The sequence below is a fragment of the Enhydra lutris genome, unplaced genomic scaffold (assembly GCF_002288905.1).
Source record: "Enhydra lutris kenyoni isolate GAN:26980312 unplaced genomic scaffold, ASM228890v2 scaffoldscaffold63, whole genome shotgun sequence".
Classification (NCBI taxonomy): Eukaryota; Metazoa; Chordata; class Mammalia; order Carnivora; family Mustelidae; genus Enhydra; species Enhydra lutris.
In genome coordinates, this window is record NW_019154147.1 from 5,049,901 (window position 1) to 5,064,589 (window position 14,689).

A 14,689-nucleotide genomic window follows, 5' to 3' on the forward strand; every position below is an offset into this window, starting at 1 on the left:
CAGTATTTTAAGGATGACTCATAGGCATGTAGTACATTTTTTTTGATTCAACTTTGCTAAGGGTTATGAATTGCTCATAAGGCAGAAGCTTCCTTGAAGGATTTCTTTTTTGCAAGTTGAGGAGTTGCTGGAGCCATTCCATGAGAAATCTCCAGCTGTTAAAAGGGCAGCATGAAACTACTCAGTGCAGTTCAACTGTTGGACTATTTCCTGTCTTTTCTTTTTCTTTCTCAAGAGCAGATGAAGCTGTTCTCAGTTTACTATCAGGAGGAAAAACAGAGGGTAAGAAATGGTGGAGCCATAAAAGTGAGAGAAATCTGAAGAAAGGGGTAAAATCACTATAATGCCACAATCCTAATAGTTAACTATTTTCATTTTTGTATATTTTAATTCTAACCTGAAGTCAATATTATTTGGCTGATAGTGATATATATATATATATATATATATATATATATATATATATATATTAAACTTAAGGTTTAATTGTCTAACCATATATTTTGTAAGTTTTTATTTAAATTCCAGTTAAGTAACATACAGTGTTACCTAATATTAGTTTCAGGTGTACAATATAGTGATTCAACACTTCTGCACAAACACGATGCTCATCGCAACAGTGCACTCCTTTTTAAAAAAAAAAGATTATATTTATTTGATAGAGAGAGACACAGCAAGAGAGGGAACACAAGTAAGGGGAGAGGGAGAAGCAGGCCTCCTGCCAAGCAGGGAGCCCGATGCATGGCAGGATCCCAGGACCCTGAGATCATGATCTGAGCCTAAGGCAGCGCTTACCTGACTGAGCCACCCAGGTGCCCACCCCCCCATCACCTATTTAACCCATTCCTCTGCCCACCTCCCCTCTGGTAACCATCAGTTTGTTCTCTACAGTTATGTCTCACCATATTTTAATACAGTGCTCTCAGTTCCTTATTTTATACTGGTTTACTACGTTCCTTTGAAAGTATGATGACGTAACATGATTTATGAGCAAATGTTACATTTTTAGCTTCAGAATCAATAAATATTTTTTTAATAGATTTTATTTATTTATTTGACAGAGAGAGAGATCATAAGTAGGCAGAGAGTCAGGCAGAGAGTGGGGGGAGAAGCAGGCTCCCTGCTGAGCAGAGAGCCCGATGCGGGGCTCGATCCCAGGACCCGGAGATCATGACCTGAGCCGGAGGCAGCGGCTTAATCCACTGAGCCACCTAGGTGCCCTCAATGAATATTTTTAAGTGGCACACACACAATATATTCATTTCATATACTTAACTCACTTCAAAAATAACAACAATAATCAGCACTTACGGAGAGGCTCTGTGAGACGTTGTGATGAGCTCTGTTCTAGGACTTGAGATATGTTTGGGAAGAAAACAGAAAACATCCTCTTTTTCTCGTAGGCACAGATATGTGATAACAAGGCTGGATGACACAGAATGCTTCTGGGCTCTATGTGTTTCATGCGTATTAACTCGGTTCACTCTCTTAACAACCCTGTGAAGCAGATACCGTCGTCATCTCTGTTTCCTAGGAGAGGAGAGCAGTGAACCAAGAGGCTCAGTGACTTGCTGAAGGTCATCACTTGGTGACCTTAGGGCCAGGATTTGTGACTCCGTGGGCTGCATGCTTCACGGTGATGCTATTCTGCCTCAGCTCCACAATCAGCTCATTTCTACTTATTCTGCTGATGCAAGTAATCAAAAGTCTCTCTCTCTTTCTTTCTTTCTTTCTTTTTTTTTTTTTAAGATTTTACTTTTTCATTTGAGAGAAGGAGAGGGAGAGAGATAAGCAGGCTCCCCGCTGAGCAGGGAGCCGGATGCAGGGCTCTATCCCAGGATCCTGAGATCATGACCTGAGTCGAAGGCATATGCTTAACTAACTGAACCACCCAGGCCCCCCGTCAAAAGCCTTTCTTTTTCTCAAATATTTAAAATTTTTACCTCAAATATTTAATATTTCTCTACAAGGTATTGGATAAGTATTGTTGCCAACGCTTTCCAATTACAAAATGCTCGCTGTGTGCCCAGTACTTCAGTTAGCTGAGGAAAATAAGAGGGAATCTTTGGTTTGGTGTACTTGCAAAGATTTTGCTTCAGAATAAAAGGGAAATTAGATAATATTTATAACCTCAAATTAGAAAGGGATACAGTGAAGTAGTTCCCAATCCCCTTTGCACTTTAGAATCACCTAGAGGGGTTTTAAGATTTGACACCTGGCTCCCTCTTCCAAGGATTCTGACTCAGTTGGTCTGATCATCTGGCAAAGTTATAGTATAGCTAGTATGATCATCTGGCAAAGTTATAGAATATTTAAAACCCAGACACTTTAAATCATAGTCATTGTTAAAAGCATAGTTTGAATCAGATCAACCTGGATTAAATCCCATGCCTGCCACTCTCTAGCTATCTGGTTAAGGGTTATGGTTTAAGTTTTTGTGTGGGAGGAAAAGTTCTCCTTTGGTCTCTTAGGATCTGCAGTTGCGTCTGACAACTAAACTGACATGGGACTGGCTCACAGGAGAAGAGCAGACATATTTTATTAAATTTTTGCAAGTGCATGAGAGCCTTCACAGAAAAACGCAGATGTAAGGTGTGACCAGAACAGGAAGCTTTTAGACCTCTTGGACAAAGATACCATAAATTTATGAAAAATAACTTGACAAGGGGGTTTGGTGAGGGGCAGGAAGTTGTGGGGAAGTGGTTAGGAGATAAGAGGCGAGGAAACCAGGGGAAGATAAGGGTATTTAGTAAGTTTGTTTGTACAGACCTGTTTCTGTGCTGACTCCCAGTCTTCTGGTGATAAGGATGTTCTTCTCTTCCTGGTACAGGGAGGGTACTTTTTTCATGGGAAATTTTGTGGTTTTGTTTTTAGGTAGAATAGGGTAGATCAGAAAGTCCTTCCTGTATCTGCTGTTTCTCAAATGCTTTCAGCTCAAAATAATCAATAGCCCCAAGCAGCATAATTTGGATGGCATGTCCTGAACGCCTTCATTTCTAAATCTGAGCTTCTCTTTTCTCATCTGTAAAATGGAAATAATTATTTACCTCTTAGAATTGTTTTTGTAAGAATTGAAGAGAATATGAGTGAAAATAATTTTCACAGTCCTGGCATCAAGTGTGCCTAATTAATGGTTACTTTTTTTTCTTTAAGATATTATTAATTTATTTGAGAAAGAGTGACAGAGATAGCGACAGAGATAGCTAGAGAGAGTACGAGCGAGGAGAATAGGGATCCTGATGTGGGGCCAATTCCAGGACCCTGGGATCATGACCTGAGCCAAGGGCAGATGCTTAACGGACTGAGCCGCCCAGGCACCCCTAGTGGTTACTTTTATCCATTCATGAATTAATTCACTCAGCAAATACTTGGTGAGCAAGTACCGTGTTCTAGGCATTATTCTAGATGCTGAGGATACAGCATTGAGTAGAACTGAGAGGGTCTTGCCTTCAAAACGCTATTTGGATCTTTTATTTTAGCATGAAAAAAATGTGTTCAATCTCATGGTACTTCTATTCTACCTTATAATAGGTCATCTGAACTTGGGATGCCATCCTTCCCTGTCCTCAGAGGGCACACTCCATTGGTTGTCCTCTCCACAGGCTCTTTGTCATATTCATGGGAACGTGATCATTTTCTTTTTCATATTAAAAAAAAAATCCTTGAATCAAACCCTTTGGCTTCAAGTTATCCAATTATTACTGCCTTAGCACCATGCTCCTTTTGCTTTACAGGCAAGTACAGGTATTTCTGGCCCTCACTGTCTCCACTCTGTCCACTTGATCCCTTCTAATTCCTACTGCACATCGGGCTTCTGTCTCCATTAAAGTTACACTGTTGCATTTAGGCCTTTGCACATATGGTCTGCTCTCCCCCACCACTGCCCCTAATTTGGCTCAGCTTAAATGTGCCTTCTTCTTGGAAGCTTTCCCCCTGACTTTTCTTTTTTTTTTTTTTTTAGATTTTATTTATTTATTTGACAGACAGAGATCACAAGCAGGCAGAGAGGCAGGCAGAGAGACAGGCGGAAGCAGGCTCCCTGCTGAGCAGAGAGCCCGATGCGGGACTCAATCCCAGGACTCCGAGATCATGACCCGAGCCGAAGGCAGCGGCTTAACCCACTGAGCCACCCAGGCGCCCCCCCCCCCCCCGACTTTTCAAGACTGGGATAGATACCCTTCTCTGTGATTCTGTAGAAGGGTGGGCATCCGCCTCCCCCGCAATGTGGTGCTTACACTGATTTTTTCTGAATCCTATACTGGCCAAGTAAAGTCATTGAGGTCAGGACCTTGTCACATTCATTGCCACCGTTCTCCTCCTTGGATGGTATTTGATACATAGCAAGGTGCTAAATCATATTTTTAAATGAATGGGGGGGGGCCTGGGTGGTGGAGTTAGCTAAGTATCCGACTCTTGATCTCAGCTCAGGTCTTGATCTCAGGGTTGTGAGTTCAAGCCTTACACTGGGCTCCATGGTTGGTGTGGGGCCTACTTAAAAAAAAAAAGAATCAATACATGAGTAATTGAAATAATATTAAATATTATAATAATATCCCTATTAAATAATAACCTTTTTAGGGTTCAACAATGTGTCTTCATCTTTATAATTGGCATTTCCTCACATAGTCAGCATTTAGTAGAAATTTGAATAGAATGGAGTAGACTTAAAGTATACTTTTTCTGAATGTAAAACTAGGGCCCAATTTAAGATAAGAATTCTAGAAGTGAGTCAATGACCTTTGAAGTTAACATTCTCTAGAATCCAAACCTGGAATTTAAAAATATGTCACCGGGAACTTCAGATGTTTCCTAGCCATCAACCCGACTCAATGTACTACTCTTCTGCTCATTCTCCTAATAAAGTGATCCCAAGCTTATCCCACCGCCTTCTTTCCTCTTCCTTTATCTTTAGCATAGATGTGCTTTTTGCTTACAGATCCATAAGCACGTTAAACCACGAGGTAGGGTAAAAAAGCAAGCAGTGCGATGTTGTGAAAAGTGCTTGCCAGTTAGAGTTAGGAGACACTGGCTCTGTTCCTGTCCGTTATAACCTTACTGGAGACTTTGTCTCTTTAGCTGTGATGGGGAAAAAACTTCCCTATCTAATTCACCAAGTTTTTGTAGGATCAAATGAGTAAACATAGGTGAAAAGGCTTTTGTGACTTGTATGCACTGCACAGAGTAAAAGTAAAATCTCTCAATGGATCTTAAATACATGCTATAGTTTGATAGCTCCCTAGCAAGTGGAATCTGCGAAGAGATAAGAGAGTGCTCCAGTATAGAGAAGTACAGAAATCTAAGGGTTATTTATTTGGGAAACGGGATGCTGGACCTGTTTCCCAGCATGGAATTAGATAAAGGTTTTGGTTTTGCATTGCATCAGTTTCACATCAGACTGTTATGCTGACAGTCTGGGGTGATTCCATTCGAAAAGCCCGGTGTGCTATCAATCAAGAATAAAAAAACGTGGGGCGCCTGGGTGGCTCAGTGGGTTAAGCCTCTGCCTTCGGCTCAGGTCATGATCTCAGGGTCCTGGGATAGAGCCCCGAATCAGGCTCTCTGCTCGGCAGGGAGCCTGCTTTCTCCCCATCCCCCCCCCCCACCTGCCTTTCTGACTACTTGTGATCTCTGTCAAATAAATAAATAAAATCTTAAAAAAAAAATAAAAAAACAATTGATCTAAGAAGGAAATGACACGATATATTAGTGTCTGATAACTGGAAATAACAAAGTTTTATTCCTCCATGAAATCTGATTGGCTTCAATTAATCTAGAAGCATAAGATATAGATGAATACCAAGCAACTGAGTTCCTTTCAAATAGACAGCTACCAGTGAATGTCTCAAACTGCAGGCACCGTGGCAGATCTATGGTTTGCCCACTTCTTAGTTTGGGGATGTATTTTCCCTTGCAGATGTTAGTTATTCGCTTTCCACAATAGAAAGGCTCTACAGTGTCATCCTCCAATTGGCAGCTTGAGCATCACGAGGAGCAGGGGGAATGGTAGAAATGCAGACTCTCAGCCCCACCCCAGACCTATTGAACCAGAGTCTGCATTTTAACAGGATCCCCGGGATTGAGTGCATTTAAGTTTAAAGCACCCCGCTTTAAGGGCCACTTAATCATTTTTCAAATGGAAAAACAACAACAACAATCTGTTCTTTAAGGGTGATTCCCTCTCCTGGAGGCAGTGCTCAGATGAGAAACAAAGGCTTCTGGACAGCTGGCAGGTTCCTGTATCACTCTCCACCTCACAGCCCGATTTCTTGGGCTTTTTTGGCTGTGAGGCTTTGGGCAAGTTACTGAACTTCTCTGAGTCTGTTCCCTCATCTGTAAAATGGAGATGATAGCAATGTCTACCTCACAGAACCGTGAGGATTAATTCAAATTGGAAAATCTCTGAGCGCTCCGTGCAAGGTAAAGCACAATTCACAGGTAAAATTTTATTATTCATAAGTTGGAAGGCAGGCAGGGTTCTGCATAATTTAAAGTAGCAGTAAGTTTTTTATGGCACAAAGAAGCAGATTGCTATTTGTATCTCTGAAAACCATCATGACTTGACAGTAATGTTTAGAAAGCAATTTCTTATTTTTCCTTCTAATCTTTCATATTTTCCACTGAAAGAAATTATATAAATTGCACAGCAGAGGCACTCCTCTAGTCACTGCTATTTAATCATCTTGTAGGTTAGACTGACCTGTTATTATGAATTTGGTGAACCAGGGCCAACTTCAACCTTTGGAACAGGCACACAAATATGTAACTCAAGAACCTGACTCACTGACCTACTTTCTCCATCAACAAAACAGTAGACTACCCGATTACTTAGTTTTTTGCTCCATCTAGTGGCCATACACGGTTCAATTTTGGGTTGCAGAGAAAACATTGGGAATTCTAGTTCCATATTTTAACGCAAATACATTCAACTTCTCATCAATCAAAAGAGATGATCCAATGCACACATTTTTCATGCTCTTTGTTATATTTGAAACAATAGTCTCAGGAGTCTTGGACCTGCTCAGAAAGTTGGAGACCTTCCTAATCAGAACAGGAAGATTGGAGTCATCTTTGATGCTTCCCTCATGAGATACATCCATTCTGTCATCAAACCCTAAAGATTTATTTAATTCCTTCCGACATAATCCAGCCACACGTACTTTTTAAAACCTTCTCTGTGGGACAGTTTGCTTTAGTGGAGGACGGTACTGGACATTCCTCCAGACTCTAGATTTTGGGTACCGGGGCCCTGCTCCCTTGTTGTGCCTGGGAGAGGATTGGCTAGAGGTGCCCCCATAGAGAAGAGGCCTGAGCAATAGGATTTCCATCCTCACAAAAGGGATGTCTTCTCCCACAGTGCGACCAATGATCAGTAGAGAGCTGAAGGAGCCGTGTCAAGGAACAGTAAATCCCTAGGCAGTGAGGACTACAGAGATGCTGGCATATAGTTTGTCTCAGTTTCTGACACTCTAAAATTATTAATTTTGGAATTAATTAATGCTTGCCCCCTGAAGAAATACCTAAAGCTGCCTTTGAAGATCTCAGTGCTCTTAAACAGTGATTTCGTACCAATGATTGCATGTCTGAGTTCTTTAGAACAGACTTTTAGGCACTAAAGCCTGAAGAGTGTACCAGGTAAATTTCCCTTTAAAGGGCTTTGGGAACTGTATTACGCTAAGCAAAATAAGTCAGTCAGAGAAAGACAAGTCCCATATCATCTCACTCATAAGTGGAATATAAGAAACAAAACAGATGAACACATGGGAAAGGGGCGGGGAGAAGGAAAAAAACCATAAGAGAATCTTAACCATAGAGAATGAACTGAGGGTTGAGAGAGAAGTGGGTGGGGGATGGGCTAGAAGGGGGACGGGTATTAAGGAGGGCACTTGTTATGATGAGCACTGAGTATGTGAGTGATGAAACACTGAATTCTACTCCTGAAACCAGTATTACACTGTACGTTAACTAACTAGAATTTGAATAAAAATTTGAAAAAAAAAAAATAGAAGGGCTTGGGAAAAGTTGTCTGCATTTTTACTAAGGTGAGGGACTTTGGTTCAGAGGACACTGGCTCCAAGAGCTTTAGATCCAGAAAGTATGGGTTGGAACAAGGGGAGATCCAGGTTTTGGGGGGTCTTTATGTTAGTTTCCTAGGGCTGTTATAAAAAAGTATCTCAAACCGAGTGGCTTAAAACAACAAATGTACTGTTTTACAATTGGAGGCTAGAAGTCCAAAATCAAGTTGTAGGCATGGTCATGCCCTCTCTGACAGCCCCAGAGGAGAATTTTCCTTGCTTCTTCTAGCTTCTGGTATCTGCTGGCAATCCTTGGTATTCCTTTGCTTATAGACACGTCCCTCTAGTCATGTGCCTGTCTTCACCCTGTGTCTCCACATCCACTTCCTTCTGTGTAAACCTGTCTCTATGTCCAAATTTCCCCTTATCACGAGACACCAGTCCTACTGAATTAGGGCCCACCCTAATGACCGAATTTTAACTTGATTACCTCTATAAAGATCCTATTTCCAATTAAGGTCGAATTCTGAAGTACTAAGTGTTTGGACTTCAACATTTCTCTTTGTTTGCCCACAATTAAACTAATAATGAGCCTGAATTTATACAACTTAAATGGTCCTCTTAACTATTAAAAATATAGGGACACCTGCCTGGCTCAGTTGGAAGAGCAGACAACTCTTGATCTTGGGGTTGTGAGTTCAAGCCCACGTTGGGTGTGGAGATTACTTAAAAATAAAAGTCTTTAAAAAAAAAGATTAAAAATACAGAACGACAAATACCTAATTAGGCCTTGGAAGGAGCTTGTATGAATAAGAAGTTTCACGGTACAACCTCTTCCGGTTTACAACATTAGAGTAGCTGTTGGTGGGTATGAATTTGACTGCAAACAAGTTACATTATACCCACATTTAACTCATAGGAACTTACCTGTACCTGTGTAGGCCCACAGGAAAGAGAGGGAGAGGCTACTCATTGTTCTTCTTCCTGAACCTATGCCCTGGAGGAAGATGTGAAGCTCAGAGAGGAGACTCTGGCTGTGAAAAGTGTAAGTCTATTGTTCGAAGATTGCTGTCGTGTACATGACCCTGAACGCCAGTCAGTGACTTCATTTGGTGCTCAAATGAAGAAAGAGCAGTGGAAGATAGTCCGGAGTTTGGCTTCTTTTGCCTCATATCCTGAGTTTAGAACCCAAACCTCTATTTGAGATGTGGCCCATGTTCCTCTTTGGCTCAAGCTTAACTCAACATGGTCTCTTTCTGAATTTCTCCTATGTACTATAGCTGGTAAAGTACAAGTAGGAGGTGGAGGCGGTGGGTCACCAGAATGAAAAAGGGAGCCAGGCCCGGGGCATCAACTTAGTCCCTGCCAGCTAGAGAAGATGGGAATTGATCAAAAAAGGGAGTATTGCTCACTGACATTTTGCTAGCTTCTGGATAGGAGCATCCTGATGTACCGGCTGTCAGAATGAACGGAACTGGCCCTTCATCAGCCATTGATAGAGATGGGTGCAGCAGGAGACTGGACTCTGATGCAAGGCTTGAGAGGGCACTGCTCTGACTCAGAGGAGTGTTTCTGTAATAGTCTTTAATAGTCCAGTGAGGCATAGATACTTGTTGGGGAAAAAATGAGGAATAAAATCTTCTGCCAACCCAGAAAATCCTCTCCGCAAGTGTAGAAAAGACAGAACACAGTTTTATCATTGGATACACATTAAACCAGACTGCAATTAGGACACAGGCATTCCTTTAATGAGACTGCAAAAAGAGAAAAAAACCTCACCCTTTTCTATAGACAAACACATATACTACGTAGATTACATATTCCCAAGATAAATGGTAACCAGTGGTTATGTAAGGAGGACTTGGCAGTACCATTTGTTATACATTCTTTCTTAGTTCTTTCTAAATTCATTTGGTAATGGGCATGGCCAACTTGTGTCAGTTATTTGCCATTGTTTGAAAGAAAAACAAACTTTTTAAAAAAGATTTTATGTATTCGTTAGAGAGAGAGACAGAGCACGTGTGTGCACAAGCAGGGGGAGCGGGAAGCAAAAGGAGAGGGAGAAGCAGGCTCCCCACTGAGTAGGGAGCCCCAGGGAAGGTGCTCAATCCCAGGGACCTGGAGATCATGATCACGATGGACCCTGGGATCACGACCAGAGCAGAAGGCAGATGCTTAACCAATTGAACCACCTGGGATGACTGAGCCACCTAGGCATCCCCTAAACAAACCTTTCTTTAACTCTTTGACTTGCAGGTAGTTACAGCTTAGAACAGGTCACCTTAGGCTAAATTCCCCTGGTGACAGGAAGATAAGAGTGCTATCTTCCTTCTTGCTTACTGAGACGGCTCCTAGGCCCTAAGAAAAACATTCCTGCTTGGTTAGACAGTCAAGAGGCCCATTTAGCTGTTAAAAAGATTTATACACCCATCAAAGTGATGAGGGAGAATTTACAAATGGAAGCTTTCTCAAGAGAATGCTCTAGGAAAAGGCAAGGGGGAAAAGTTCTCTGCTTTTTGTCAACAGGGAAAATTCAATCTTATTTTTAGTTACTGTTACACATTTCCTTATTGGCAAAATGGATGTTTGAGGGAAGAATTCACCCATGAAGAAGCAGTAAAGAGGAGGCCAAGACCTATTCATGAGGGTAGGTTGGGAGTTCTAGAAAACCAGGGAGGTGTCATGTTGGTCCTTCTGTGGGCATCTATTTTTCCTCTTGTGGAAAAGCAGAGATGTGGAATTAGGAGTGATATAGACAGAAATACAAGAGAAAAACATCAAGAGAAAGATTCCTGTTAGTGAGAAATTGCCCAGTCACTTGGATGCCACTTTCCTACTCTACTGTCTTTTGTGGGCAGAAGGGAGCCATGAGGTCCTTTTGCTGTATGGGCACTAAGGATCGAGAGGGCATAAACGATAATGACGTAAAACTTAAGCACACACTGATGGCTTACAACCAATTACAGCTGCTCATGGGTGGCATGAAGCCTCTGGGAAACTCTCCCTGTGCCTAGGACTGAGCTCCCTGGGTAGACACAGTGTGTGTGAGGAGGACACTTTCCAAGGGGAGTCATCCCCAGAAAGGGAAAATGAGATATTATCACAGGATTAGGCTCACCTTTTCCATCCCTAGAGATTTGGGGGATCGAACACTTCACCCCTCTGGGCATGGTATGCATTTTACTTTGTCAGCAGGGAAGAGAATTACTTAGATATACTGCGGGTCGCTAAGGAAAATCTTATCTTGTCCTTTCAGGAGAGGTGGGACACATTTACAAAAAGGTCTCAGTAGTTTTAACAGCAGGGCAGACCAGGAGTGAGACCTAACTCAGGACCTCTCTGTTTATGGGAGAATTCTGAGTCTTACTGAGAGGGTCCAGGCATTCAGGGGCTGAGCTGTTCCTTAAGTTTCCCACCTACCCACTTGAAAGTATACGCCACCCACCCACTAAACTCACAATCGTACGATTTAAATATAGTATTGGTCTTTAAAACCAAATTGTTACATTACAATTAAATTTTTCCATTTTCCAGTTTTATGTTTAAAACTTTAGTCTGGTAATTACAGAAAGTCTTATTACAGGACGGAGTTTATAAAATGCTCCAATCACTCCTGTTTAACTCGAAGGGTAAGACCATTTGTTTGGTAAGGCAAAGAACACCGTCAGGTAGTGGTACTCCAGAGGCAATTCCCGCCTTTGCCAATTATACACGTTAGTAACTTTGAGACATGGAGCCCCTGATACTTCCCAGTACTCGGAAACTTTGCTCCAGAATTGTACAAACAAAACTCTTGAAAACCGTTTTGGGATTAATTTCAGATACTTCATGGATCCTTACAAGTATCCCCCCGCCCCCAAAGAGAAAGTCATTTCTGGCATTCCAACCTCTCGCCCTTAGAATATCTCTAAAGCTTGTTTCCCTGATCCATGTCAGGGAGAACTTCCCAAATTTCAGATCAAACTCAGATCCTGCCGGGACGCCAAGCTGGGCAGAAAAAAGGGCGATCAGGCTCCTGATCTTTAACAGTGGTGGGAAGGACACTTTCATCAGTAAAACAGATGCTTTTGTGGAAGCTGCGGATCAGTCTACTCCTGGAAAGAGGGCTGGATTCTCTACATTTTCTATCTGCTATAGTCAGTCTATCTGCTGACTAGGTAAGAATACAAAATACGTGTCATTTGCGGGAACCGTACGAGGCCAGCCGCGCATGCGCGAAGCAGTCCTAAGGCCGAGCGGGAGTTCTCGGTGGGGCGGGGCAATGGAAGACGCGCCCCTCCGGTTCGCCGTGGCTTTAACTCCTTCCCATCCCTCTTAACGAGCTTCTCCGTCTTTCCCTTTGACCTCGGAAAGAAGGGGGCGGGGCCCTTAGGGGCGGAAGTAGCGGTGCATTGTGGGCTCTCTTAGAGTGGTGGAGTTGATCCTGAATGAAAGTGGCGCGCCGCCTCTGACGTTTCCCGGGTAGGAGCTGCTGGGATTCCGACCCCTGCCGGGATTCGGGTGCCTCGGACCCTCAATACCGAGCCGACCGCGAGGAGGCGGCGGCGTTGGCGCGGGGAGCGTTGGTGGAGGGGGCGCCTCTGCGCGGCCCCGAGACATGGCTCATAACAAGATCCCACCACGGTGGCTGAACTGTCCGCGGCGCGGCCAGCCGGTGGCAGGTAACCCGGACGGGGGTGGTGTTCGAGTCCCTGCATATCCGCGGGCCCGTGGGTGGGCCGTGTGAGGGGCTTAGCTTTCGGGGGTTCCGTGCTTGTTAGTGGTATGTCAGGATCGAGATGTGCTCGGTCGGACGAAGCTTCGTGGTTGAGTGTTTGGGAAAGTGATTGGAGGGGATGGGCCGGTGGGTGGGGGCACGTGTCACTCTCCAGGACGACTAAGTATTGCGAACGCGAAAGTAGACAGGAGGTTTAGGTGGCAGGAGCTGGGGACCCAAGAACACAGCGGGCATTACTTTGAAGCTTAGAAGTTTATGAACCTTCCAGGGTTCTCGGATGGGGAAGGGACAAGTGTCAGTCTTGAGATGGAGGGTTCAAGAGGAGAGGGAAGTTTCCCATGGAGGGTTCAAGAGGAGAGGGAAGTTTCCCAGTGCTGAAATGGATCGACACTAACTGGAGTTTGGTTTTTAAGAACGATTTTGTTGTGAATTTTTGCGTAATTGAGTTTGACACACAACAAACTTTAAAGTGCTGTTTGATAAATACCGCATACACAGACACACTTCCAGTGAAACACCCATGAAACCATCACTACAATCAAAACAGTGAACATAACCATCACCTCTCAAAGTTTCGACTGCCCCTTGTAATCCCTTCCTCCTCAGGCAATCTCTTACATGCTTTCTGTCATAGATTAGTTTACATTTTCTATACTTTAAAAAAAATAAATGGAATCATATAGTGCATACACTTGTTTGGGGGGGGGGAGGTCTCTATTCTTTTGCTCAGCATTGTTATTTTGAGATTTATCCAAGTTCTTGTATGTTTGTATGTGCATCCCTTTTTATTGCCGAATAGTAGTCCATTGTTAATGGATGCAGCACATTTGTTTATCCATACACTCGTTGATAGTCATTTGGGTTGTTTGCAGTTTTTGGCTATTACAAATTAACCTGCTATGAACATTCCCGTACAGTAATTTGTATGGACATATGCTTTCATTTCTCTTGTGTCAGTTTCTAGGAGAGGAAAGGATCATATGGTAGGTGTATGTTTAGACTTTAAAAAAAAATGCCGAACTCTTTTTAAAAGCCATAGCATTTTACATTCCCACCATTAATGTCTGAGAGTTCTGTTTAGTTCATATCCTCTCCAAGGCTTGGTATGGTCAGTCTTTTTAATTTTACCCACCATAATAGGTATTTAGTCATATTGTGGTTTGTGGTGTATGTGAGCTTCTTGGCAATTCACATATCTTCTGTGAGATGTCCAGATCTTGTACTGATTTTTTAATTGGGTTTTTATCTTATTGTTGAATTGTTAGACTTCTTTATATATTGTAAATACAAATCCTACATTGGATATATGCTTAAATTTTTTTTTTCTCCCATCTGTGGCTTGCTTTTTCACTTTCTTAACACTGTTTTTGAGGAGTGAACGATTTAAATTTGAACTACGACTTGCTGCTTATTCTAGAAGGTATTTTGCAACAAAAATTAAAGGGTTTTGTAGTGAACTGTGATTACATGTTATGTATATATCTATAGTATGTCTTACTAGTTATTTGAAATTGTTGAAAGAGTGCTTTTTAATTTTTTTAAAAGATTTTTATTTTTTTAATTTTTAAAAAAATTTTTATTTTTTAATTTTTTTATAAACATATAATGTATTATTAGCCCCAGGGGTACAGGTCTGTGAATCGCCAGGTTTACACACTTCACAGCACTCACCATAGCACATGCTATCCTGAATGTCCATAACCCCACCACTCTCTCCTTACCCCCCTCCCGCCGGCCACCCTCAGTTTGTTTTGTGACATTAAGAATCTCTTATGGTTTGTCAAGATTTTTTTTTTTTTTATTCATTTAAGAGAGAGGGAGAGACAGAGACAGAGCACAAGCAGGGGGAGAGGCAAAAGCAGACTCCCTGATGAGCTGGGAGCCGGATGTGGGACTTGATTCCAGAACCTGGAGATCATGACCTGAGCCGAAGGCAAACGCTTAACTGAGCCACCCAGGT

At 42.4% G+C, this 14,689-nt stretch overlaps 1 protein-coding gene across 2 annotated transcripts in view; it reads left to right on the plus strand.

Moving 5' to 3' along the window:
* The first annotated feature begins 12,485 nt into the window (after positions 1-12,485).
* LOC111158833 (RNA guanylyltransferase and 5'-phosphatase) overlaps positions 12,486-14,689 on the plus strand; it is a 348,867-nt gene continuing 346,663 nt past the window's right edge. For both annotated transcript variants that reach the window (XM_022521114.1, XM_022521115.1), the window contains exon 1: positions 12,486-12,673. In XM_022521114.1, the coding sequence (XP_022376822.1) occupies positions 12,610-12,673 (64 nt within the window). In that variant the 5' untranslated portion in view covers positions 12,486-12,609. The remainder of the gene's footprint in view (positions 12,674-14,689) is intronic.